The sequence below is a fragment of the Rattus norvegicus genome, chromosome 20 (assembly GCF_021556685.1).
Source record: "Rattus norvegicus strain SHRSP/BbbUtx chromosome 20, alternate assembly SHRSP_T2T, whole genome shotgun sequence".
NCBI classification, from domain to species: Eukaryota; Metazoa; Chordata; class Mammalia; order Rodentia; family Muridae; genus Rattus; species Rattus norvegicus.
The window spans coordinates 8,451,954-8,479,918 of NC_141553.1; the positions used below are offsets into that span (position 1 = coordinate 8,451,954).

The following is a 27,965-nucleotide window of genomic DNA, read 5'->3' on the forward strand; positions in this document are numbered from 1 at the left end:
TGTGACATTTGGGATTCTGGGGACTTTTCAGAGGGTGGAGAGACAGGGTGGGTTTTTGGTTAGTTGCTATTGGTCTTGGTTTGTTAAGTAGTTGTGCGCAAAGGAGAATGAAGGAAGGAAGGAAGGAAGGAAGGAAAGAAAAGAAAAGAAAGAAGAAATCTATCCTGATGGCAAAGATCAAACTCAATGCCCCTAATCAACAGGAAGTGTCTTAACAATAGTATCGTCCCTCTTCCTTTCGGTCTCCTTCCTTTTCTCTCCTATCTGGTGTTAGGGAGTTGAATGGGTGTGAAGGGTGGAAGAAAGAACCCACAAAGTAGCAAATGTTAGCTACAGTTTTCATCTTACAAGTTGGGAAACTAAGGCGTGGGGCAGTCAAATAGCTTCCTCAGCACCTATAGTAAATAGTAGGCTTGGGATTGGAACTCACGAAGCCGGGTTCTGTAGTCTGTATTGCCTCACTGTGCTACAGTAGCCTCCAGTCCACTCTCAAGTCCAGGGAGCTGGTCACACACAAACCACCTCCGTACTTTCACAGAGATAAAAGAAAGAAAAAAACAAAACAAACAAACAAACAAAAAAACGGCAGGCATGAGAAATGGCACATCGATTAAGATGAGCTGCTCTTCCAGGGGACATGGGTTTGGTTCCCAGAACGCACATGGTGGCTCAGGACCCCAGAACTCCAGTTCTAGGGGGATCCAACAATCTCTACTGGCTTCTTCTGCAGGCATCAGGCATGCACTTGGCTCAGAGGCATACACGCAGGCAAAACACCTATAATGCAGACATTAAACAACAACAACCAAACTCCTGGGTGGAGAGATGAGGGAGAGTATCCTCTCCCCAGCCCCTTCAAGGCCATTCCCATTCATTCTCTACCCCCCCCCCCATGAGCCCCAGGTAATGTGATCCATCTCTACAGATTTGCCTGGTATAATTTTTTAAAATTCATTAACAAAATGAGGTCATGGAGAGAGAGAGAGAGAGAGAGAGAGAGAGAGAGAGAGAGAGAGAGAGAGAGAGAGAGAGAGAGAGGCTAAATAGTAACTAGACCAAATCAACTTTAAAATGATCAGAGTTTTATAAATCAAATAAAATAGTTATGGCCACCATCAAAATGTAGTTATGAAGCAATTTTTGCTTTGGTGACACGGTCTCATATCCCAGGCTGGCCTCTTAACTCATTGCATAGCGGTGGATGCCCTTGAATTCCTCATCCTCCATCACACCCTGCCAAAGAAAAAAGGGGGTGGTGGGGTGGAAATCAGAGGTTCCAGTTCATTGATGCAGCTTCTGGGGTAGTAATAGCTTTGGAGAGCTCGGGGGAGGAAGATATTGGGAAAGTCATTATATTCACAAACCCAAGGAAAGACAGTGCCTCTTGTCATTTACTACGATTTTATAATTTAAGTGTTTATTCGTGTGGGCACACAAACCCGCTAGGCGCGCATGTGGAGGTCAAGAGGCCAATTTGAAGAGTCAGTTTCCCCCTGCCACCACGTAGGTGAAGCCTGAGCATCGGACTCTTGACTCGACGCTTGGCAACAAGCAACTTTACTCGTTGAGCCATCCTCCAAGCCCTATGATTTACATTTTACGGTTTTGGGGGTTGGGAGACACAACCTCACTCGGAGGCCCTGGCTGAGGTAGGTCAGCAGAAGACTTTAAGCCCGCCCTTTCGGACTCAATACCTGCGCTCTCCCCGCCCTCCGCCGCCGTCGCCCTCCCGCTGCGCACGCGCAATGCCTGCCTTCCTAGCCCAGGGGCGGGCCCGCGCTCGCCGCGCCACCGATCTCCGGGCGATTGCTTCTGTCTGGTGTTTAGGTATGGTGCGCGAGAGGCGCCTCGGAAGCGATCGGAGCCCAGGCTGGAGTTTGGCTGGTTACTGAAAGTTGCCCCGGTGCCGAGCGGGCTATGGGCGAGCCCGACCCCTTGGTCTCGGGGCAGCTCGCGGCCCGCCGGAGCTGGTGCTTGCGGCGGCTGGGGATGGACCGCGAGTGGCTACAGCTGGAGGCTGGGAGTGAGGTGAGAGCGAGCGGCCTGGCAGGCTACGGGAGCGGGAAGGCTGAGGAGCGGCGCCGCGCACATCCGATCCGGCCTGCCCGGAGGCGCCGAGGCCTCAGCGGGCTCCAGGCCACCTCAGGGCTTGGAGGGACCCGGCCGCGAGGCCAGGCGAGGCCGCGGCTTGAGGTCGGGGCTGGAGGGCGGCTGCGCGGGAGCGGGGCCCGTGCGGGAGCCGCTGTAACGGACGCGGGCCTGCCAGCGAGGAGAAGGATGGGGTCGAGAACAGGCACGGTCCCCGTTAAGGGTCTCTTAGAGTCTTGCGGTGACCCAGCTGAGACGGGGAAACTGAGGCAGAGGCGTCCCCACTGACTCCAAAGGATGGGGAGCCTGCCCAGGGAGTCTGAAGATGGACTGCGTAGACTCTCGGAGTTGATTTTAAGTGCGATCGCGAGTTTAAGGGTAGCTTGCTTAAAACCCTCGAACTGTAATGTAAAATATGTAAATAAATAAAGTCTTCCACTCCATCTCCGAGGGTAATTGGCGAGCCGGCGTGGACCACGGTTGCATTCCCAGAGTCCCGAAGTGGGTTAGCCTTCTCTCCAGAAACTGCTCACAATATTTGATAATGCAAACTTTAGGGGCTGGTGCTGTATCCCGAACCCAGGGTCTCGTACTTGGAAGGCAGGCACTCTACCAAATGTATCTTCAGCTCCATACATGCAAAATTAAAAACAAAGGCCAAAAGGGGAGGCACAGTTTATAGGCGGGAGGGAGGTGCTGGGGCGGACTGCGTCCTTGTAATCAGTTCTGGAAAGGGAACTGGGTCAGGGACGAGCTTGCAATGTAGAAACCCTTGGGGTGCAGTACTGAATGTTTGGTCCTGTGTGCTGACTGGTCTTATGTCAAGTTGGCACGGAAATTAGAGTCATCTGAAACGAGGGAAACTTAATTGAGAAAATGCCCCCATAAGATCTGTCTGTAAGGCATTTTAATTAATGATGGATAGTGGTGGTGCCATCCCTGGGCTGGTGGTCCTGGGTTCTATAAGAAAGCAGGCTGAGAAAACCAGTAAACAGCACCCTCCATGGCCTCTGCATCAGCTCCTGTCTCCAGGTTCCTGCCCTAAGTTCCTTTGATGATGTTCTTCAATTCAGAACTGTAAGCTGAATAAACTCTTTCCTCCCCAACTTGCTTTTTTGGTTATGGTGTTTCCTTGGCAAGAATAGTAACCCTAAGAGATCATCTAAGTTACATTCAGTGAATTGGTAAGGTTAGAATTTCTGATAAGCTGTATAATTCTCAGTTGAGAGACAAACATAGGGATTTGTGACTTGAACCAGGGAAAAAGTATTTTCACAGCGAAGGAGCCTGAGACCATCTGGGTTGGCCAGGGTCTTGGGTTATTTAGGAATATTCTAGAGCAGGTCCTGCTTTAAGTTAGGCATCAGAGGGCTGCTTATTTTTTTTACATATGAGGTTTTTTCTTTTTCTTTTCATCTTTATTACTTAATCTGATCCGTGAGCATTTACTAGTCCCTCACAAACCTGTAGGGGAACTTGATCCATTAAGTACTGACTTAGTCTCTGAGACTCCGTCCCTTGGGCTAATCCATTACTCCCGAACTGCTCCTCAGACTCAGAGTAACAGGGCACAAACACTACTGGGCGTGTCTACGCAGTGTCACCGATCTGTGTGGAATTACATCTATGGGGCAAGGCCCAGACAAACCAGGAGAAAGCTGAATCTAGGATTGACTCACCTTGGCGGCCTGTGTGTAAGGGAAGCCCGCCCAGTGACTTGCAAAGTCCGGTTGTTGGCAGCATGTGGAGCGTAGTCTGCAGAGCGTGTGGAGTCGGAGTCAAACCCTGGATGAGCTCTGACTGTGGCTCTCAGGTGCTGGTACAGGTGGGTTTGCGGAAGGTTCTGAGAGGTGCGCCTGGCATCGGCCAATCCTAACAGCTAAAGCCGGTTAGTTCCTGCCTTTCCAGTTTCCCTCAGAGCTTCACTGTGCAGATAAAAATCTAAAAACACTAGAGATCTCCGTATCACACAGGAGCAAATTATCTGCCTTTAAGCTTCCTGAACCAATCGGGATAGTTTTGTCTAAGTACAAATGACCGGGGGGTGGGGGGGTGTTGATCACAGGTGAGCCCCTTGCAGGCCTGCAGGGAACATCGCCTTCCGCCGCCCGCTTGCTTCTCTTGTGTTTGGTTCCCTTGACTCTACCCTGAGTGAGCTGGAAAGGGAAAGGGGTGGGATAGCTCCCGAGAGTGTACTGGTTCTCTCAGCATCAGAGCCCTGCACAGGAGGATCGGGCTGGTGAAAGTGGTTGAGAAAACAAGGGCGTCTAAAGGACTGGAGGTGGAGCAGCTGTCATGGGGAGCGGTGCTGACGTGGAACCATTGTGAAGCCCAGGACAGCGAAGCGGAGGGAGGACAAGGACATTTCCCCTCTCTGGATTCTAAGTCCATTTCAGAGCAAGGTGCTTCTCTCCCTGATGGCAGTCAGGCTGTCTCCCATCGCGTCAAATGGATATGGAATGCTTCCTATAAAACAGTTACCAGAGACGGGAATTGTTGGTGAACACGGACGGGATGGCAGACGATCCCTAGACACCGCATCGCCATGCTAGTCCTTGGACCTGGGCAGTCTTCATGTGAAAAAAATGTGTATGTATGTATGTGTGTGTGTGTGTGTGTATGTATGTATGTGTGTGTGTGTATGTGTGTATGTATGATATGTATGAGGGTAGTTATCTGCATGCTGCAGTGTATGTGTAAGGTCAGAGGACAACGAGTCTGTCCGTTCTCTCCTACCGAGTGGGCCAAGATGTTGAACTCAGGCTGTCAGGGTTGGTAGCAAGTGCCTTTACCCACTGAGCTATCTCGGGGTCTGCCCCCCCAGTTTCCAACTTCTGACATAAAACAACACTCAAATATCGCCCGTTTTGGAATCTGGGCCTATCCTATAGGCAGGCGGGCGTCCTCTCCCATCCCCACTTCCTACTGCTAGGGTTCTGGGCACACCTACCACACAGGGTTCAGGCAACACCCCTGTGTTGTCAAGTATCTGCTGTGTAGTGGGTCAGAAAGCAGTGGGGATGAGATGTGCACTCTAGGAAGCAGTGAGGGCAGGATGGACAGGTAGGAGGGACTTTAGGGCTGTGCTAAGTGTATGCTGGTAACGTGAACTTCGTGAACTGTGTCTCACCACTTGTAGGTGAGTGTAATTAGTGTGGGCCCTGAGCGGGTGAGTCTGGGAAGAGGAGTTTACGGTTCTGAGGAAAGCATTTTAAGCAGAGCCCAGTGTATATGAAAAGGCCCTCGGTCGACTGGAGTGTGGATAGCTTTAGGTTAAGTGGGGTTTGAAGACGAGAGGTGATCTGACCTTTTCTCTATCCGCTCTGTAGCTACTGTGGGAAGAGAAAGACTCAGAAAGGAGCTGAAAGCCCAGGACTAGGTGGACTGGAGGTGGCAGTGAAGATTCCCAGGGCAGAAATGACCGCAGGATAGGATTAGGTACAGTTAGGGTGTGGGAATGAAGGACTCACAATCAAAGGTGGCTTCTGTGTTCTCAGCTGAGGTCTAACTTGATGGTCAGGTTAGTTACAAGCAACTAGTAAACTAGGCCCGCGCTGTCACTGGTCTTTAAGGAGCTCGAAGATACGCTTCTGAACGATTTACAAAAGGAGGAATGAATGCATGTTGTAGAAAACCACAGACCGTGCACGCCTTTAATCCCAGCACTCAGGAGGCAGAGGCAGGAGAATCTCTGTGTTCCAGGCCATCATGGTCTACAGAGAGTGTTCGGAAATAGGAGAGGAGAAAACCGTAACCTTGGCTGTTTTCTGCTACAGTCACCGTAGCTCTGTCAAAAGATCACATAAGCACAGAAAACAACTAAGAAACTAAGGCCTGGGTCTCAGAAGAGCCTCATTTCCTTCCCTCACGTAGCTGTGATCGGACAAGTGCACCAGGAAGTTTGATAGGTGGAATCTGAGCTTTGTTTCTGTCTTCTACAGAAACTCCAACTGTTCTCGTGGGTAAGCGCAGGCCCAGGGCTCAAGGGATTTAGTTGTAGACTACAAACTAGACTTTGCAGAGTGCGTACCCCATGTGTGTACAGGTGCCTGCAGGGGCCAGAAGAGGGCATGGAGTTATGAGCTCTTACCCACTGAGCACCGCTCCAATCCACACTGACTTTATGTTTCATATGCCTTGACTGAAGGTACAGCGTCAAGTGCCATGTCCGTTTCACGGGAATCTAAAGCTAGAAGGAGCATTATGTCTGTGACAGGCTGAACTAACAAGATGACAGGGAACGAAGGCAGCTTCAGGTCCTGCATTTGAATGCACATCTGCCAGCTAGTCACGTACGGAAAGAGACACACCATGATAACCTTGGAGAGGAGGATCAAGAACTGTAGTCATGGGGCAGGAGAGATGGATGGCTCAGTGCTTAAGGGCAGTGCTCTTCAGAGACTGGGGTTGGAATTCTAGCACCCACGTGGCAGCTTACAACTGTAACTCCAAGATCTGACACTCACATACGCACACATGCAGGCAAAACACCAATGCACATATAATAAGGGCAATAACATTTAAAAATTTTAAAAAAAAATGTTGTTTCTCTGGCCAAGGATAACTTGGCAATGTACTAGAGCGCCGTGACAGCTGGTGCCACACATGTGCAGGTAACCATGCCTAGAACTGGGAAGCTGATCCATGACTTGGCCTCGTAGAAGCAGGAGAGCGAGCAGAACATGGAGAGGGCAGTCTGGAAGGCCATCTCCAGCAGAGCATAAGCCTCCCGCTTGTAACCCACCCTTTGACTTCGAGCTGTGTCGCTGCTTTCCAACACCCCTAAGAACTTACGTTTGTTTCTCTAAGCACAACAGCTATACAGTAAACCAGGAGTCCTCTTGAGAAGATACACTCGAACTCAGACCCTGGGAGTACAGGGGGAGAACGGTGACCCGGGAGACGCTTCACAGCTGTAGAAGGGGATTGGAGAGTTCCTGGTGAACCTAGGGCAGAACCAGGGTCAACTGAAAACAGTTTACTGAGAAAACCCCAAGGCCTGGCATATGCATAAAGGCAGTGCTCAAGATGAGTCGATGGCAGTGTGTCTCCCTTGTCATTGATGGTAGAAATAAATGACCTGTCAGGGTTGTACGAGCCTGAGTGTTTATATTGGCTCTTTTTTGTTTTTATTTTTTAATTATTTTATGGCTGTGATTGTTTTGACTGCATGTGTGTTATACACACACGTACCTGGGGTGGGGGTATGGGCAGAGGAGGGCGTCAGATCTGCTGTAGCTAGAATTACGGATGGTTCCAAGCCACCTTGTGGCTGTTGGGAAAATAAACCTGGTCTTGGGGAAGAGCAGCCAATGCGCTTAACTACTGAGCTGTGTCACAGCCCTCCATGGTTAACTCTTCTTGTTGTTTATGTTTGGTATTTGAGACAGGGTTTCTCTGTGTAGCCCTGACTGTCCTGGAACTCACTCTGTAGATCAGGCTGGCCTTGAACTCACAGAGATCGCCTGCCTCTGCCTGCCTCTGCTGCCTCTGCCTCCCCAGTGCTGGGACTAAAGATGTGCTGGCTGGCTTTTTTTCCTCCCCTTTTGGTTACTGTTAACTCTTAAGTGTTCTCTTATCACAACGTCTTGCTTTGGTCTTTGTGGTGGCTCCCTGTGGCAGGGAGGTGGAGGAGGAGGAGAGGGAGGAGGAAGAGGGGGAGAGGACAGCAGATGAACAGTTTAGGGTCCACAGGTGTCTGGTTTCGTAAGTCAGGACTCGTGTTTGCCGCTGGTTGGTAAGACTGTAAGGAACCTCCCCTGTTAGCAGAGTGACTGAATGTCCTAAGTTGCCCTTGTCTTCCAGGTGACCATAGGACGGGGATTCAGTGTCACGTACCAGCTGATCTCAAAGGTGTGCCCTCTGATGATTTCTCGAAACCACTGCGTTCTGAAGCAGAATCCTGAGGGACAATGGACGATTATGGACAATAAGGTACAAGAGCTCACTCGAGCCTAATGGCTTCTGTTGAGTTGTGTTTATTTCTAAAAATTGTATATTATTTTACTGTATGTGTGCTTTGGGGGGAGGGGCGGTGTGTGAATGTGAGTGCATGTGCCAGCCCAGGATACTGTTGCCGGATCCCTCTGAGGTGGAGTTGAAGTCGTGGGCCACTCTGGGTTCTGGGAACTGACAGGATGCATGTGATGCTCTTAACCACTGAGCCATCTCCAGACCTATTATAGATTTAAAAGTTTCCAAGACAGGGTTTCTCCGTGTAGCCCTGGCTGTCCTAGAACTAGCTCTGTAGACCAGGCTGGCCTCTAACTCACAGCGATCTGCTGCCTCTGCCTCTCAAGTGCTGGGGCTAAAGGCATGCACCTTTTCTCAGAAATATTTTACTATGAATAAAAGATCTTTTTATTGTACTATTTCTGTGTGTCTTGTATGCACATTTGTAGACAGGTGCCTGAGGCTAGAAGACAGGTTCGGTTCTCCTGAGCTGGGGTTACAGACAGTTGTGAGATGTCCCACGTGGGGGTTGGAAATTCCCAGAGGGCCCAGGGTTCTCTGGAAAGGGGGCAAGCATTGTGCCGAGAACTGCTGAGCCATCTCTTCAGTTCCCTTTAGATAAACCTCTAAGCTGCTGGTTTGGTTGGACATTTACAGCGCCCTGGAACTAGGAAGCCCCTAAAGTGCAAACGTACAAGTGCCCAGGGGATAATGGAAATGGTCATGGGATAGGGGGCTGTTTTAAAGATGGGGGTGGGGTGTCTTGTTCTGTAGACCAGGTTAGTACAGGTTGATCTGCTTGTTGGGTCTACCTTTGTGTGGTCGAGTCTGGCCCTGTGAGTTGTCAGAGGCGAAGTCTCCCTGGCTGGATAGTCCAGCTCTGTCCGCTAGCATCGCCAGCAGCCGTGGCCCTGACTCCGATTGCTCCTTTAGCCTTTATCAGACATGCATGTTTTACATGCACGGGTGCCATATGCAGTACATGCCGGCAGTGCCTGTGGGAGCCAGAAGAGGGAAGCAGAGTCCCACAAATTGCAATTACAGATGCTTGGGAGCCACCTTACGGGTGTTGGGACTTGAACCTGGGTCCTCTGCCAGAGCCGCAGTGTACGAACTGAGCTACCTCTCCAGCCCTGGCACACTTCTGAAGGATTTGGATATAGGCCGAGGCCATGCTCAGGAGGTAAAGCCCCTGGCACACAAGCACTCAGCAGGAAGAGCTGGGTTTGTCTCCCCAGGACCAGATTAAAGCCATGAGCTGTCCCCTGTGCTATCTCTGTGCTCCGACCCCAGAACGGGAGGCAGGGAAGAATCCCTAGAGCAGCAGCTGTGACACCCTCCCTGTCTCATACCAGGGGCAGGGGCTTAATATTTGATATAGTATGATAAAATTAAGGATTTCTGTCCTTCAAAAGACGCCGTTAAGAAAAAGATGAGCTCGAGGTGGAAGTGACGGCTCTATATCCACATAGCTGATGACGTCAGCTTGTGTGCATAGAATTCCAAGTCAGGCTTTCCCAGAAGACAGACAGAACCCAGTTTCTAAAATGAATGAAAAGATGGGGACATCACAAAGAGCATACTGAATTCTCACTACCCTTGAGTTGCTTAAATTGGTGCTCAGGGAAATTCAAATCAAAACCACAAGGGAATCCATCACGAATTCTAAAAGGAAAGACGGGTGATGCTGAGTACTGGCTAGGATGAGGGACAGGGACACTTTCTCCTTCACAGGGAAGGTCAGTAGGCACAAGTATTGTGACTGTCTGTGACTCATCTGGGGTGTGTGTGTGTGTGTGTGTGTGTGTGTGTGTAGCGGTTTCTAACATTTGTGATGCCCACCCACGTAGAATGTATAAATGTTTCTGCAGGGCACCCTACTGTGCTGATCATGGGGAAGTCTTAGAATCATAACATTGACTGAAAAGTCTCTGCAGCTGGCTAATATTTGCCTGCAGTCCCAGAGCTGGGGGGTGGGGCAGGGGAGCTGGGGAGCTGGGGAGAGATGGAGTTCCAGAACTCACTGTCTGTCAGTCAGCCTGATTGCTGAGCTCCAGCAGTGGGAGACCTTGCTCTTCATCTCAGAAGGCCTGAGTTCAGTGCCCAGCACCCCTCTCAGGCCCTTCACAACCGCCTGTAATCCCAGCACCGAGGAACCTCTGTGGGCATTTGCACCCAAATGCACACACATGCACAGTTTAAATAAATAAAATCTTTTAAAAATGAGGTAGCCAGGTGTGGTGGTACATGCTGATTCTGGCACTGGGGACGTAGAAGCAGGCAGGTCTTTGTGAATTTTGGGCTAGCCTGGTCTACAAAGCAATTTTCAGGCCAGCCAGAACTACACAGTGAGATCCTGTCTCAAAAAAACAAAACAAAACAAACAAACAAACAAACAAACAAAAAACAAAGCAAAACAAAACAAAGCGGGGGTTGGGGGCCTCAGAGGCAAACACCTTTAGTCCCAGGACTCAGGAAGCAGAGACAGGAAGATCTGTGAGTTTGAGTCCAGCCTTGTCTACAGAGTGAGTTCCAGAACAGCTAGGGCTACACAGAGAAACCCTGTCCTGGAAAACAAAAGCAAACAGCAAAATAAAAATAGTAAGGGGGAGTGGTACTGCAGAGATGACTCTGGTTAAGAGCGCCTACTGCTCTTGCAGAGGACACAATTCCCAGCATGCACATGGTGGCTCACCACTGTCCACAGCTCTGGGTTTAGGGTGTCTGATGCTCTCTTCTGACCTCCATGGGCACCAGGTATACACGTGGTACACAGACATACATATACACAAAACATACATACATACATACAAAGCAAAGAGCACCTGAGGAAAACACCCAGTGCTGCTCTGGCCTCATACACATGTGTGCGCAACTGACCACAGAAGGGGGTATGACTTATATGGTGTTTAGAACTAGGTGAAGCCATTATGCCAGCATACTAGTCTCCTTGTGAGGGAAGGAGAGACAGGTTCCTTGGATGCTGTGATGTGCTTTTATTTATTTATTTATTTATTTATTTATTTATTTATTTATTTAAAAAGATTTATTTATTTCCTGTATATGAGTACACTGTAACTGTCTTCAGACACACCAGAGGAGGGCATCAGATCCCATTACAGATGGTTGTGAGCCACCATATGGTTGCTGGGAATTGAACTCAGGACCTCTGGAAGAATAGTCAGCATTCTTAACCACTGAGCCATCTCTCTAGCCCGTGATGTGCTTTTAAAGCCACATTGTAGATAGCGCTGAGGTGGTTGACTTTGTGATTTTTCATCTAAATGTACATTTATGAGTTATCCATCTACATTGCATACTGTGCTTTGTTAAAGACATTTAGAATATTGATTGATACTTTTAACAGATTTCTAACCTAAAAACTACAGTGTAAGTGTCAGCCTTTGTCTCATTTCAGCAGTGAGTTTAATCTCTGGCCTCTCCTCCAAAGTTAAGAGCCCTTTGTTAGCTCTGAAGTCTATTTTAGGACTTGTCACCTCCATTTAGCTAACCCACTTCCACATGGGACACTTTGCTATGCCATAGGATTCCATACTTTTGTCCCCAAAAATATGCTGAAAGCTCTTTTATATCTAACTTGTCCTTGGTGTCTTTACCTGCTGTCTTACTTGGAGTTTCTATTGTATGAAGAGACACCATGACCACAGCAACTCTTATAAAAGAAAACACCTGATTAGGGCTGGTTTATAGTTTCAGGCTTAGTGGGGAGCATGGCGGCAGGCAGGCAGGCATGGTGCCGGAGGAGCCTAGAGTTCTATCTACATCTTGATCCGCAGGTAGCAGGGAGAGTCTGTGTCACACTGAATGTAGCTTGAGTGTAAGAGAGCTCAAAGCCTGCCTCCTCAGTGACACTTCCCCCAACAAGGCTACACCTCCTAATAGTGTCACTCTCTATAGCCAAGCATTCAAACACATGATGAGTCTATGGGGGCCTTTCCTATTCAAACCACTGTACCAACCCAGAAAACAAGCAGGAAGTCTACCGGGTGTCATCGGCTCTCAGATGATAGACACATTGGAAATGCAGGCAGTCTAATGCAAGACTCCAGTGTTGGGGTTTGAGCCAGGTCTTAGTGTGCTTTTACCCCAGAGCTCAACCCCTCCTGATCCATGCTCCTAACAATGTAATTTCACTAAAACAAGAAGTTCGGGGGCAAAGATTTATGGTTTTGGAGTGCTGTGCTAAGCATTGCAGTGTGGGGTAGATACCAGACTTCCTCATTTTATAGACAAAGTACACAGAGAAGAGACATTGCTAACGTATGCGGCGAACACCCCCAAGTGTTGGCCTGAGAGCTCCAGTAGGAGCTCTGGCTCTGCTCGCCCACTATGCCTCATGTACACAGCCGCTGGTGTTCCTGAGTCCGTCCCCACCCCCCACCCCACCCCAGGACAGAGCATTGGCATTGTCCCCATAGCCTTTGTACCCTGAGAGGGAGGTGCAGAGCCTGGGTGACTCCTGCCCAAGCCTGGCTAGGGCTCGCTGTGGTAATGCTTCCCTCCTAGGAGCGCTTTCTCCAGCTTGACTCATTGCCCAGAGTTTAGGTCAATGGGAGTGATTGGGTCTGAGCGTCGTTCAGTGCGCTGCCGTGCTTTAGGAGGGAGGTTTTTGCCTGTTAGACGGGCGGTTCTCTGTGGAGTTATGAATGTGACATATAGGTAGAAAGCCAGAGCACTGTGCGTACAATGCTCTTTCCAAAGATGGTGCTTTATGAACCTTTCATCTCTGTCTGTCCTCAAGGGCTTTCCTTCTGAAAAGGCAGAAGGTTTTGTAGCAGCAAGAGAGAAATTCCGTTAAGAGGGGGAAAATCATGAGCTTATTTTGTTTTTCCGTCTTTCTCCCCAGAGTCTGAATGGTGTTTGGCTGAACAGAGAGCGTCTGGCGCCGTTACAGGGTTACTGCATCCGTAAGGGAGACCACATCCAGCTCGGAGTGCCTCTGGAAAGCAAGGAGCATGCGGAGTACGAATACGAAGTTATCGAAGAAGACCGGGAGAGTCTGGCTCCCTGCCTTGCCCCCAAGAATGACCACACAACGGAAAAACATAAAGGCTTGAGAACTAAGAGGAAGTTCAGTTCGGATGGGGTAGAGAGTCTTCCAGCCGAGGGCCCCTCAGATCTCAGGTGCCCACTGGCTAAAGGCTCCAGTAAACCCGCTGAGCCAGAGAAGTTACACGGCAAAGGTGAAGCGGCAAGTCAGCCCTTGGGATGTTTGTGCCCTACCTTGGCGTCTCTTGAGGCGAGTGAGAGGACCGCGGGGCCTCATGCTTGCTCTACTCTTCCTAAGGTCCTCGAACTCTATCCTAAGAAGCAGAAGGCCTGCAGCCCATCAGCATCTCAGAGCAGCTTAGAACTGTTTAAGATGACCATGTCCAGGATGCTCAAGCTGAAAACCCAGATGCAAGAAAAGCAGATTGCTGTCCTGAACATCAAGAGGCAGGCCCGGAAGGGGAGCTCAAAGAAAGTCGTGAGGATGGAGAAGGAGCTGCGAGACCTACAGTCCCAGCTGTACGCAGAGCAGGCTCAGCAGCAGGCAAGAGTGGAGCAGCTGGAGAAGACGTTCCAGGAGGAGGAGCAGCACCTCCAGGTACCACAGAGGCGGGGGCGGGGCCTCAGGTGGGCGGGGCCTCAGGTGGGCAGGCGCTTAGTGGGCTCCTGCCTAGAGTTGTCTCTGGAGCAGGGACTCAGTGCTAATAACTAAGCACAGTACACAGAATGGGAAACTGAAATGGAGGAGGTGGGAAGGGTTGGGGTTTCAGCATACTGGTGAGGTCAGAAGCCAGGCAGGGTACCCAGTTGAGCAAGGTGACGGCAGCAGCCAGCCTGGAGACAACTGGTCTCTGCTTGGAAACGGGCTTCAGATCCGAGGTCAAGTCAGGGAGAGGTTGGGTAAAGGTTAGGATGCAGCAAACCATGTCCTCAAGGCTTCTCTGCTCTTTGCTTTCCGAGCAGGTGCAGGTCAGCTAGGTGCCCTGCCTTTGTGTACACAACAGTGGGTTGTCTGTGTGATTAGCTCATTTCGGGGGTGGGGGCTGGCAGCACAGAGTGGTTTTGTTCCTGTCTTGATCAACCAGAATGCCATGGGGAGGCACACAACTGGCGGAATGATAAGCCACTATCCTCCACCAGAAGTTAAAAGAAGTATCTGAGAGGTACAGATGTTGGAGCAAATGTGTTCTCAACTCCAGACCATTCGCTTAGGTGACAAGCTCTTGCATAAAGCTTCAGGCAGGGGCTGATCTGTTCCTGCTTAAAATGTCAGTTCCCCAGGGCAGGAACCATGCCATTCCCACCCCAGCTGTTCAGGTAATGGCGAATGTCAAGAATTCCCTATTGTTGACTTAAAACCAAAAAGGGCCAGTCACAGCTGAAGTGCAGAGGTGGTTTTTTATCTTGCTTGAGTCTCTCTGGGCAAGGAACAGCCTGTAGTGGTGTTGGCTTGTTTCTGAAGAGTTTATCCTTTTCTTTCTCACCTCTGCTATCTCCTTGAGCTCGTAGGGCTAGCAAAAGCCATGGATTACAGCAGTGCCTCAGGAGGGCGCGCATGGTGGGTGTACATAGCTTCTGCTCCCCTTGTCAAGCCCAGACCGCTGTAAGTTAGCAGAGGGTGGTATCTGCTGTTTGGGGTATCACACCTTCACTGAGCAGAATTCTCTTTAAAGGACAGTGTGTTCAGAGATGAGGGTATTCCTGTGATTAGTATCTGTGGCGATTCTGTGCTGAAGAGACAGCTGCAAAGTCTTTTCTGGGGCAGAAGGTTAAAGGCCGAAGTGCCTTGTTGAGCAGCGTGCCGAAAGCTGTGTGTTAGCTGCATTGGCCCTCACGATAGCCTGGCCTGACATCGTGTTTGGAATTCTGCTTGGTATTGAAATGCCCAATTTTTAAAAATCATTAAGTAATTTATCTTGTAGAAACAAGATATGCCCCTATCAACACATTGGAAGAATGGTTGGCACATTAATTACAAGTGAGTGGAAATCCCCCACCCTGTAGGTAATCCCTAAGGCAGCAAGAGCACAAACTGCAGGGAAGAAGCTGGCCATAGTTGAGCGCTGGTCTGCTGGCTGCGGGCAGAAAGGGCAGAGAGTGCCTTGGAGAGGGAGGTCCATGCAGAGGGACAAGACGGAAGCATTGTGGGGCCGGCCTTGGGGATGTATTTGAGCGTAGATGTTTGTGCCTCAGTTCTCAGACTCCATCCATTTGAGTATGTGGCAATAAAAGAAATTCTGACTACTGCTCTGTGGTGTTTCAGAGCCGCTCCGCGTGCGGCCTGAAGCCCTGTCCTGAGGAGGGCATGCAGCTTGAAGTAAACCCGGGTCTTCGTGCCCGCTTCCTGCCCCGAGTTCTTGTCATGACTGCTCCTAGGGTTTTGTTCTCTTTCCCCCTTGACTGCAAAAACCTTCCATCCACTTCGTTTTGGCTTTTCAGGGTTTGGAGAAAGAGCAAGGAGAGTGTGATCTGAAGCAACAGCTGCTGCAGGCTCTGCAGGAGGTAACGTAATCTCTCCCACTTCCCGCGGCTGTGGTAGTTGTGAGTGGGGAACAGCCAAGCACCACATGGCCACTAGCTGCCTCTGCCTCTTAGCCCACTCCTCTGTGTTGTCTCCAGTCTGCAAACAGAACAGGTGCCAGATGCTCACACCATCCGGCTGGAGATTTGGAGCCTCACAGATACGCACCAGATCTCAGGCGTGGAAGCGTATGTCTCCATCAAGCAGAAGGCGCCCTGGTGATGACAGAGCAGCCTGGAGACGATCTCGGGATAGGGGCTCTACTTCAGAATAGCGAGGGCAGCGGCGGGCAGAGGTTAGCTACGCCTGGGCCAGGGGGCCCGTAAGAACCTTTGTACCTCATCCTTCCTACACTGTGGCATCCAGAAACCATCCAAGAGTGTTCTTGTCTAAAAGCACCCGTTTAAACAGTCCTGCCTGTGGCATGAAGTCCTGCAGCAGACGGACCGCCTGGGATTTATTCCATTGACTCCTGGGGCTTCTTTACTGCCTCTTAGGTGCTCCTTATACCTTTAAAACTTGCCTCAGCTGGAGATGCAGCACACACCTTTAACCTCCGCACTCGGGAGGCAGAGGCAGGTACATCTCGAGTTTAAGGCCAGCCTGGTCTGCATCATGAGACCCTGTCTCAAAAAACAGCAGCAAACGCTTGCTTCATCTCTGAGCTTTGATTGTGATCAGTCGGCAAGGTGGGTACAGCCTCACTGAGCACAGTGATTGTGATCAGTCAGTGAGGTGGGTACAGCCTCACCCAGCACAGTGATTGTGTCAGTCAGTGAGGTGGGTACAGCCTCACCCAGCACAGTGATTGTGTCAGTCAGTGAGGTGGGTACAGCCTCACCCAGCACAGTGATTATGTCAGTCAGTGAGGTGGGTACAGCCTCACCCAGCACAGTGATTGTGATCAGTCAGTGAGGTGGGTACAGCCTCACCCAGCACAGTGATTATGTCAGTCAGTGAGGTGGGTACAGCCTCACCCAGCACAGTGATTGTGATCAGTCAGTGAGGTGGGTACAGCCTCACCCAGCACAGTGATTGTGTCAGTCAGTGAGGTGGGTACAGCCTCACCCAGCACAGTGAGCAGCTGGCGTGCAATTTGTTCAGCGTTATTTCCATTTGTTTATTACAGACCTGTGCCTCAGCCTTAGCCGTACTAACAGTTATGTGAGAGGGAACCTGCCTAGATTTTCTTGTGGGCAGATGTATAAATGGCTTCGGAAATAATTAGGTGAAAATTGTATTTGGATTTTATTTTTTGAGCTTATCTACTTGATAGCGTGAAAGGGTAGGCATTGTTCCCATTTGAGTGTTTAAATATATGCTTATTTTACTGTGCGTGCGCGCACACGTGTGTGTGTGTGTGTGTGTGTGTGTGTGTGTGTGTACACAAGCGTTCACGTGGGGCTGGAACACTCTTAGACGGCTCACAGCCCCTTTAATTCCAGCTTCAGGAGACTGGACACCATCTTGTGCCTCCCAGGGCACGTGGACACATGTGCCTCATACTCACACACACTCAGTAAATAAAATCATTGTGTGTGACCATGTGCGCTTGTGGACCACAGTGTGTGTGAAGGGAGCTTTTGGGAGTGGGTTCCGTCCTCCATGTGGACCCCAGAAGTCAAACTCAGGTCTGCAGGCTGCACAGCAAACGCCTTTCCCGGTGAGCCAGCGCACTGGCCTCCTGAGTGTTTTTAAACTAATGCGCAGAGGTTTTGAAAGTGGCCAGAGAGTCAGGCTTTGCCCCGCTGTGGGGGAGGCCTGGGGTTTTCTGCTCCCTTGTAGCCCCGTCACCGCGCCTGCTCTAACACGCATCGAAGGCTTAGTCATGAAGTCATGCCACCGTCATGCATCAGTCTGACGTGTCGTCATGCTTGAACAGCCGTGGCTGATCCCTCGGAAGATGTTCTTGTTCAGACTGGTAGAACCTAGAGTCACAGTGACAGAGCTGGTGGCACTTGGGCGTGGCAGCTGTAGACGATGCTGGCCGGGCTGGCCCCGAAGGCCTGACAGATCTGCTCCCCTCTCTCTCCTGTCCTGACTTGTCCATCCTGGATGAGAGAAGGCTGTGTTTGAAATTGTCCTCACTGGTCCCTAAACCAAAGTCGCTGAGCAGAGGGAGGAAGCGAAGGTGTGTGGCTGACAGAGTGGTTGCACTGCTTGTCCTAATGGCTTACCTGCTGTTTCTGTAGCATCGCGCTCTAATGGAAGAACTAGATCGCAGCAAGAAGGACTTTGAGAAAATCATTCAAGCCAAGAACAAAGAATTGGAGCGGACCAAGGTATGGGACGGAGGACAGAGGCTTAAACTCAGTGCGTGCGGCTCTGCTTGGCATTCTCTAGAGGGCGCAGTTGCTGTGGCAAAAACAGAAAGTTGTTCCTTACCTCAGGGAGCTAATCTATTAAGTTACTCACCCCATAACATGCTCACTGTGAGGCAGCGTCCATCTTCTTCCTTGTTGAGAAGCTAAATGCTGGGAAAGAGGCCTGGACCCATTTCAGCCCCATTTCAAACTCTTTTTTTTTTTTTTTTTTTTTTTTTTGGTTCTTTTTTTTCCGGAGCTGGGGACCGAACCCGGGGCCTTGCGCTTCCTAGGTAAGCGCTCTACCACTGAGCTAAATCCCCAGCCCCCCATTTCAAACTCTTAATCCTGTTTCCAACTCCCAAGTTGCTATCATTTTGCTTTAACACATATTTTAAAACTAAGGAACTTAAATGTTTTATGGTGGGCTGGAGAGATGGCTCAGTGGTTAAGAATACTTGTTGCTTTCCCAGAGACTCAAGTCCCAGCACCACACATGGTGGCTCACAGCTATCTATAACTCTGCTTTCAGGAAATCTGGGGATCCAACCTCCACCAGTGCATGTACGTGTACACAGTCATGCTTGTAGACAAAACACCCATATACATAAAACAGAAGTAAATCTAAAGAAAAAAGAAAACAGTCTGAGAACATGACTGTAGTCTGGATCTTCTTCCCTACGTGACTTAAGGGTCTGCTTTGATTAGAAAAGAAGAAGACAAAATGATCCCACTGCCCAGAGTGGCTTTTCCTCCCTCTCTTGGACTTCCGTTGCTTCCTTTTGGGGGTTGAGGACATAACCAATTTTCTTTTTTTTTTTTTTTTTTTTTTTTCGGAGCTGGGGACCGAACCCATGGCCTTCCGCTTGCTAGGCAAGCGCTCTACCACTGAGCTAAATCCCCAACCCCACCAATTTTCATCTTAAAAGAGCATAGCTAGGGTCCTTCCCAACAGTAAGTCCCAAGGTGCTCTGACCTCGGGGATAGACGGGAACAGAAGCAAACATTGGAGGGTTGGAGCCCAAGAGGACTTCTTTCCAGCCAAGCCTCGGGATCACAGGATAAGTATTTATTCTTCTGTCCTCAAAGACAGCTACTAACTACACACTCAGGCCCCTGCCCCCGGAGTGCTCTTTATCTCTTGTCCTGTGAAATTATAGTTTCTTTTTTTTTTTTGTTCTTTTTTTTTTTTTTTTTTTTTTTTTTTTTTTTTTTTTTTCGGAGCTGGGGACCGAACCCAGGGCCTTGCGCTTCCTAGGTAAGCGCTCTACCACTGAGCTAAATCCCCAGCCCCTGAAATTATAGTTTCGAGGGAAAGTTTTTATCACTCAGGTTGTGACCCACCCTGGCTGTTTGGGAAAAGGAACAAAAATCACATAGGGAGCAGACACGGAGAAGGTGGGGTTTTAGTTCACCCGGGCTGCTGCAGCTCAAGTACGATAAACCAGGTAGCTGGTGAGCCCCAGAATGTATCTTTCAAAGCTCTGCAGGCTGGGAGTCCTGAAGGTACTGGCAGATGTGGATGGAGTCTGGCAAGGACATGATTTTGGTTCATAGATGATATTTCCCACTATGTCTTCACGGGGGAAGAGAAGAACCAGTTCATGCAGCCTTTGTTCTAGGCTGCTAGTCCTGTCTGCCCACCCTCCTAGCACCTCAGGACTTCATCCTGACGCTGTCACACTGCTGGTGAGCTGTGAGGAGGCGGCTCTTGGGCAAGGGCGACCCACAGGGAGAGTTTCATTCTTGCACAGGTGCCGAGACTGCCGTGCTCGGCTAACCTTGCTCCCGGCCTGTCCCGCATTCTGGTGGTTTCCCGTGACAGGCGGTCTTGTGTCTTTGCAGGAAGAAAAGGACAAGGTCCAAGCACAGAAGGAGGAAGTTCTCAGCCACATGAACGACGTGCTGGAGAACGAGCTCCAGTGCATCATCTGCTCAGAGTACTTCATCGAGTTAAGTACGAGCGGTGGCTCACCCACGTCCCCCCACCCCCACCCCCACCCCCACCCACCGCAGTGCACCAGCCTCTAGCACGGGGGTGGGGTGGGGGGGGTCATTCTGAAGAGACGAGAGAGCTGCTACTTATTACTACGTCATGCAGTCTTCACTGTGCTGTTTCCTTCTTAGACGTTGACTTGCATTAGGGTTTGAAGTACTGGAACGGACCTGCCCACTGCTGCTCCCTTACCCCGGACGCACTGTGCTACCCCGGACGGGCACTGTGCTGCCCCGGACGGGCACTGTGCTACCCCGGACGGGCACTGTGCTGCGTGTGAACTTGTAGTTTGGCCTTGGAGCAGGGTAGTGAATGCCATTGATGGTGGTCACTGTGGGCATCGGGCGCCAGAATGAATATATTTCATGGCTTTGAGGGTCCTTTTGAAAAGCAAACACCTGTCTCCTATTGTTACTTTGCCATATTATTATACCAGCTGTTTTTTGTTTTTGTTTTTGGTTCTTTTTTTCGGAGCTGGGGACTGAACCCAGGGCCTTGAGCTTGCTAGGCAAGCGCTCTACCACTGAGCTAAATCCCCAACCATAAATTTCCTACCATTTGTAACCAGTTCATCTTATGCTAAGAGTGTTCCGCTTTTGCAGTTGAATAGCGGGAGGGTTTGTTTGTTTACCTTCGGGAAGTCAGATGCGCGTTGGGTGTGTCAGCCTCCTGAGGGAAGGCCAGCTGACTGGAGTCACTCTGGCTATAGGTCTTTGTTTCCTGCTTAGTCTCTGGTCTGTGGAGAGATTTAGCGTTGCTCTTAGGGGAGGCGGGACAGGGAGACGGAAGCAGGTGGCGAGCCTCCCGACCCAGGGCAGAGCGCCTTTGTGAGGTGGGGTGCGGTGAGCTTCCCTGGGGGCCTTCATGCTCTGTTGTGCTTTGAGAAAGTCAGAATGTCCCTTTCACATTGCAGGCTGTCACCCTGAACTGTGCCCACAGTTTCTGCTCCTTCTGCATCAGTGAGTGGATGAAGCGGAAAGTGGAGTGTCCCATCTGTCGGAAGGACATTGAGTCCAGAACCAACTCGCTGGTTCTGGACAACTGCATCAGTAAGATGGTGGAACGCCTGAGCTCAGACGTGAAGGAGAGGAGAAGCGTCCTCATTAGGGAACGAAGAGGTGAGGAGCTTTGACAACGCCTGCTCCCTAACAGGGATGTTTGTATTTAACTACCTCAGGTATTCTTACGGGGCGAGGTTGGAGATTGGAGTTTAGTGAATAGTTGTTGAATGAAGTACAGGCAGGGGAAATGGGAGTATACGGAGTTCAGATAGCCCGCTTAGGAAGAAGGGAATTGGGGTTGGGGATTTAGCTCAGTGGCAGAGCGCTTGCCTAGGAAGCGCAAGGCCCTGGGTTCAGTCCCCAGCTCCGAAAAAAAGAAGAAGGGGAAGAAAAAAAAAAGGAAGAATGGAGGGCAGTGGGAAGCTGGGACCAGAACAGTCGTCGGTTTGCTGTCTGCACACCAGGTGGTGCTGCTGCTGAAGGCAGCTAGCGATGGCAGGCGGTGTGCCCGGGACGTTCGCCTAGGGAAGCAAATGCATTCATTGGCTGCTCTGTAAGGGACTGCTCTGTAAGGTACTTGACTAATATCAGTCCCTAGCACTATTCCCTCACACACACACACACACACACACACACACACACACACACACACACACACACCACACACACTTTCTCTCTCTCTCTCTCTCTCTCTCTCTCTCTCCCCCCCTCTCCCCTCCCTCTCCCCCTCCCCCTCTCCCTCTCCCCCTCCCCCCTTTCTCCCCCCATCAGGGAACTTGAGGTAAAGACATTGGGGAAGGGATGGCGAGAGTCGCTGATCTTTAAGTCAGTGGTTCTCAGCATCCCTAATGCTGCAACCCTTTAAAATAGTCCCTCTTGTTGTGGTGACCTCCAGCCGTAAAATTATTTTGTTACTACTTCATAACCATCTCTATGTTTGCTACTGTTATGAATCGCAATGTAAATGTGTTTCTGATGGTCTTTGAGGGTGGTGACCCACGGGCTGAGGGCCACTGGTTTAAGTGGTGATGTCACGCGTGGGGCTTGCTGTGTTCAGGGCTGCAGAAAGCCGCCCCTTCATGCTGCAGCAGAAGACTCAGCACAAAACAAGGAAGCTGCTGGGTTGGCAGGGCTGGCATAGAGAGCCACTGCACAAAAGACAGGGTGCCCGTGGCTGTCCCGCTCTGCCCCTGCCTTCTGGGAATTGGTAATTAACTCAGCTGCTGTCCATGATGCCGGCACGTGCCACAGGGTAGTGGCCTGGTTGTACTCCTGAGCTGAGAGATGCTGTCCCGTTCGTGGCTTTCTTGCCTCCCAGCCCTCCTACAGGTATCGGCTTTTCCACAGGGCCGGGTCTGTTGCTGATTCATACGCAGCCGCAATGTGAAGCGGGGCAGGCAGCAGGCTCACACAGGACCGGGTGGTGTGGGCGCGGAGCAGGCAGTGTGCTTAGCCAGTTCCTGTCCAGGAGTGTGATCTGACCCTTGAAAGGAAGTGCGTGCTTGTTACTTGGTGCTCGGTTTAGAGTCTCCGACACAAGTTTCCCCTCTGCGCTTGGGTCTGGCAGAACCCCAGTGCCCTCCATCTATCTGCTCCTTGTACTCCCATAGGAACGTCACACAGCCCCGGGAGTGGGAGGTGCTGTGCAGCCTCAGAGGAAGGACCCTTTGCTGGTCTGGGCAGGTGGAGATGAGAGGGCATCCTGTGGAGGAAGCCATGTTTAAGCCAAGCCTGTGGCTTTCTGGATGCTTGTTTTCCAAACCGAGTCACATGGCACATGACTTGCAGAACAGCCAGACCTGCCAGTGGACGAGGGGCCTTGCTTTTGTTGTCCTGAGAGCCAGATTAGACAAGGATCAGGTTATGATTTGAGCTGAAGTGTGTTGCCTGGGTCAGACGGGGACGCCTATGAGAGGCCCTTCGCCCAGCGCGTGCCGATCTTCTTCATCCATCACAGCTGATGCCTGGGGAGCCCAGGTCCCAAGTCCACCTCTGTCCTCTAATGGAGAGTCACCTGCATAGACTAAGGATCCCAGTCCCCCTCCCTTCTCTGCAGAGGCTGAATAGGCTACTCCTGGGCCTCTCTGGCAGGAGGAGCGGCTGTTCAGAAAACAGCTCCCTGTTGTGTACACTGCTCACAGCCGTCTGGCAGCCAGCTCTGTTCTCTGCAGCTCTCAGGGTTTCCCTCGGCACAGGAGGCTCTGAGACTCGATTCAGGGGAAGATGTGCCAGAGCCGTCAGCGGCTTTGTGGGCTGCAGCATGGGGTTAGGAACATTTTAAATTGAAATGCCAGCGTTCTGGGTGTTCTAGTGCTGTTTGAAAGCTGGTTTATTCCTTAGTGAATGGGAATTTTAAAAAAGAGCTTAGGATCTGGGATTGAAGAGAGGGGTCAGTGCTCAAGAGCTCTTTCTGCTCTTCCAGAGACCCGTGTTCAATCCCCAGCACCCACAACTGCCTTACCTCCAGTCCAGAGGGATCTGACACCTTTTGCCTGCTTCAGGCACCAAGAGTGCACATAGCATAAAACACCCATGCACATAAATAAAACAAATGGAATAAACAAAGGACACAGGCTCTGGAAACTGGCAAGCGTTTGGTTGGTTCTTGTGCAGATAGACGTCCTGTGCTCTTACACAATAACCTCTGATCCAATTGATAAGATATAATTGCCCACCTAAACATACAAAGCCCAGTACACATCCATCCCTTAAGAACATTCATAACAACCTGTAAAGGTACAGCGTGAAATCTTAACGTCCGCCTCCATGTTCTCTCCACATCTTCACTTGCTGTCTCCTCCAGTCTCCCTTCCTTTCCGTTCCAGTCTCCTCCTCTTCCCTCAATCTTTTCTCTCGCCCATCCTTCCTTCTCGTCCAGTGACAGTCCTCATTCTGTCTTGTACCTGCCTCACCTGTATCATCCCACACACAACCATCTGTAATGGGATCCGATGCCCTCTTCTCGTGTGTGTCTGAAGACCATTGAGCCATCTCTCCCCATAAACAACATAGTCAAATGAGACGTTTGTACCAGGGGTCATTGTGGCTGTGTAATAGTGTAGCAGCACCTTCTGAGGGAGAAGGTTTGAAACTCCCTGTCAGGAGATGGTAAGGGGAGGGCCATTCCTTCTGTCAGACCCCCCACCCCCATTTCTTCTGCTCCCCTTAAATTAACTAGTTAGCAAGTGTGTTCACACTGTTTTCTCAGCAGTTCCTCCTCCTCCCTTTTCCTCCTGGGTTTGTGGTGGTTGTGGGATGGGTTTGAGAATCTCACTCTGTAGGCAGCCTGAACATCACAGCTGTCCTCCCTCTGGGCCTCCCCAGTGTTGGTATCTTAGGCTTGAGGCACTGTGCTCAACTCCCCTGAGTTTGGAAACAAGAGAAGCAGGGATTGGAGACAGCCGGAGGGCGGGGTCCTCGCCCAGCACTGGACGGGAGGTGAGGGGAGGTGACAGCAGAGGAAACCAAAAGATCTGGAGTTCAACTGTTTTTTTCTTAGCTCTGGCTCCCACAGACTGCGCTCTCCCGACAGTCCCCTTGCTGTTGTAGCACTAAATCGAAGAAGCTCCTGATGGGTGTGTGTGGGGAGAAGGCATTGTGTGCCTGAGACCGTCAGCTGCCTCCATTAGCTAAGAGGAAGGTAGAGAAATGGCAGGGGCCTGGGACTCGGAACAGCTCTGTCTGCTCCCTGGAAGGCTCTGATGTTGCCCACCTCCTTTCTTGGAAGCCAGCCTCGAAGGGGTTGCCTGGAGGGTTAGTAGCTGTCAAGATTCCAGGACTGTGTAGCACCACCCTGGATTGTCTGTCCGTTGAGGTAGGGTCTGCTGTACGGACCATGCTAAGCTCAAACTCAGGAGATCCACCTGCTTCAGCCTTCCCTAGTGCCACCATGCCCAGCTGTAAGTTTTTGATTTTTTAAAAAAATTTATGCTTTGCAAAACTATTGCTGCGTAAGGGTTAACAGACGTTACTAGACACTTTGTTCTGGTTTCCTCATTGTTGCTCCCCTTCCCTTTCTGTGTTTCTTTGTTCTTTTCCTCATTGTTAAAATACGAGTTGTCCTCTAGTTTGTTTCTCTCTTCATCCTTAATCAATAACTCAAAATACATTTTGAGATAACAAGAAGGCTGGGGGATGACAAAGTGCTCACAAGTGTGGACCCAAGTGTGACTCCCAGAGCCATTCAAGATACTGGGCCTGGTGGCGCTTAATATCCCAGCGTTGGGGTGGTGGAGACAGGGGTGTCCTTGAGGCTTGCTGGGAGCCTCCTCAGTGGGCCTCAGGCTGTGGTGAGAGAAGGACTGTCTCAGAGAACCAGGTGGACAGCTGAGGAGAGACACCTAAGGTTGACGGCCTCCACTGTCTCCCACGCACAGACCTGTCTCCCTGCAGACTGACCCACCCATGGGAGTGCGTGCTTCCGTCCGCAGTAAGACAGTAGCATCTCGGGAACTGTCGGAGAATGGGCTGTCTTGTGGTGGTCGGCTCTGGGGCTCCGTGGACAGTATGAACTCATGGCCCAGAAAGCACCCACACCTCAGACTTCTTTGAGTCTGCAGCCCTTGAGATTGCAGAAGCTGCCTTGTGCACAGAGGTACAAGGGCTGTCCCTGACGCAGTGACCTATGGTGAGAGGTCTTTGCCGTGTCAGCAGAAGCTGCCATCTGCTCGGAAGCACGAAGGAGAGCTTTCCCTGCTGAGAAGATCAGCCTCCCCAAGTGCCGTCACCCTCTTCCGTCCCTAGACAGTCAGGAGAACCAGTGTTCAATTAAGGGCCGTGGGATGGCCTTGAATATAGGTCAGCTCACGTGTAAGTGTAGACGGTGCACGGCCTAATGCGGGGGACGGTGACTCCCGAGCCTGCCCTGCTTCAGAGCGAAGACTTGCCCACTGGCTCAAGTGGGATCCTCTTGCTGCTGGGGCAATACCATCAGCCCACAACCCAGCCTCCACCAGGACCAAGGTGGACAGGAATGTGAGGGGGTGAAACACAGGCTCCTCCTTCACATATCTGTCTTTCTTTTTAAAGCAAAGAGACTGTTATGAAGGTCATGCTCCAAGGACATGTGAGAGACTAGGAGGATGGCAGCTTGGCGCGTTCTAGAGGATTCCCTTTGGCTGCTCTGGACATCATCGGAAGCCGTGTGCTGCAGAGACTTAGGAAGTCTGTGTCACTGGCCTTCTGTCTGCTGGCCCTGCTGCTGACATCACCGTCTACAGTGCTGCTGGGACACCCACTTGGAGTGACTGCCTCACTACGTGTTAAATGAGTTGAGTTCTGTGTTTCTTCATTTGTTGATTGTTTTTGATACCTCATGCACCCTGTTGACATCGCCTTGGACACTTGGGTGCGCCCTATGGCTGCATGGAAGGTGGCCTGCATTTTGAGAGTCTGGTTTACCTTTTAATGAAAACAAGATGTCATTTCTTGGAAATAAATATATAAAACCCGCCAGTTGCTCAGCTGGGCTTCAGTGTATTTTCCTTCCTTTGCCTCCCGCTCCCTGACAGTCCCCAGGTAAACAGCGGCAGCTCTCAGCCTGCGGTCAGGAGAGTGAGTGTACCTGACAGACTGCCAGCAGGCCTCAGCGAGAGCTCAACACGGCCGCACCCGGTGGGCTCTTGGTACCCTGTTTTCATTCCGGGGAGTTTTTCCTTTCGCCTGCCCAGTCTCATGCAAAAGCAATGATTTAATGAGCACCCAACACCCCACTCTTCTTTATTTAAAAGCTATTTTTTTGCCTGCCATCTTGTCCCACACGTTGTGATGTAGCTGGCTCTTTGCAAGTCTCTACCACACCATTTCGTGTAGCCCAGGCTACATGATCCCCAACTGTGTAACTGAGGGAGACCTTGCCCTTTGTGTCCTCCCACCTTTCCCTCCTGGGTGCTGGGGTTACAACTGTGCCAGTTTGGGTGTCACCAGTGTTAACTGTAGTGAGAGCAAGGGGCATCCTGTTCATGTAGTGGTGACACAAAACTGTGACATCACACAGCGGCCTGGACCCCTCTGCTCAGAGCTTACGCATGGGAGCAATGTTAAAGGGTCAACCTAAGTTGTTCCAGTTGCCCGCCTTGTTCTGTTTTTTTATTTGTTTTGAGACAAGGTTTCTCCACACTGGCTGTTCTGGAAACAACTATGTAGCCCTGGCTAGCCTTGAATTCAGAGAGATTAAAGGGTTGGCCCACTCCTACCTTCCTTCCCTCCCCCTCCCCAACCTCCACACTGTTTTTTGAGATAGGGTCTCATTAGCCTGGAGCTTCCTAAATAGGCCTGGCTGCCAGTGAATCCCAGAGGTCTTCTCGCCTCTGCCTCTCAAGTGCTAGGACTTCAGCTATGCACCAACGTGCAAGAAAGGGATTGATTTCTAGGGATGGGACTCAGGTCTTCAAGCTTGCATGGCAACCATTTGGTGGACCGAGCTCTGATTGCAACCCTTCTCTTTGTAGTGAGTGCGTGCGTGCATTCTTGCACCCACAGAAGCCTGTGGATCCTCTAGAACTGGAGTTACAGACGATTGTGAGCTGCCACGTGGCTCCTGGGACCTGAAGCCAGGTCTTCTGCAAGAGCAGCAGTGCTCTAACCACTGAGCAATCAGCCTCTGCAGTTTGCCTTTTAAAAGTTTGCACATGGTAATTCTCTTTCGAGAGCACAGATGTATTTTATGAGGTGTACCACCAGACCCAGCTCCTCTCTGTGACTGATAGAAATCCAGGTTGCCTCAGACTTTTTGTCAAAGTATTTTTGTGGGTGTGTGCATGTGCCCGAGTGTGTATATGTAGTCATGTATATGCAGGACCCCACAGAAGCCAAAAGAGGTTGCCAGATGCCCTGGAACTGGAGTTTATGGGCGATCGTGTGTTGCCATGTGTGAAAATAATGACCGGGTCATGAAGAAACAGAGTGCTGTGAACCACTGAGCCCTCTCTCCAACCCCAAACCTCCCTCTCTCAAACCTGTTAACACCTTTGCATGTATCCTCAGAGGAAAGATCCTTCAACACCTTGGCTGTGTAATCACAGGCTTGTCCACCTGCACCCCAGTTCCCAAATACAGATTCGGAGGCTCATTTACGAATAAATGCTTAGGCCATA

At 50.7% G+C, this 27,965-nt stretch overlaps 1 protein-coding gene and 1 long non-coding RNA gene across 23 annotated transcripts; one reads left to right on the top strand and one right to left on the bottom strand.

Moving 5' to 3' along the window:
* Nucleotides 1-1,395: 1,395 nt before the first annotated feature.
* LOC147998560 (uncharacterized) lies at nt 1,396-4,312 on the bottom strand. Its single transcript, XR_015645636.1, has 2 exons — nt 3,768-4,312; nt 1,396-2,936 (listed from the first exon to the last, which is right to left on the bottom strand). It is a non-coding gene; the product is annotated as an uncharacterized LOC147998560 (long non-coding RNA).
* On the top strand, nt 1,815-27,965 carry Rnf8 (ring finger protein 8). 22 transcript variants are annotated; one of them, XR_015644839.1, is made up of 10 exons: nt 1,815-2,028; nt 7,894-8,022; nt 12,908-13,648; nt 15,490-15,552; nt 15,670-16,351; nt 16,579-17,853; nt 19,720-19,831; nt 20,784-20,988; nt 25,900-26,140; nt 27,321-27,965. XR_015644839.1 is itself a non-coding variant. In XM_087597676.1 (8 exons), exons 1-8 carry the CDS (start codon nt 1,918-1,920, stop codon nt 27,368-27,370), a joined length of 1,497 nt encoding a protein of 498 aa, XP_087453802.1. In that variant the 5' UTR covers nt 1,815-1,917; the 3' UTR covers nt 27,371-27,965.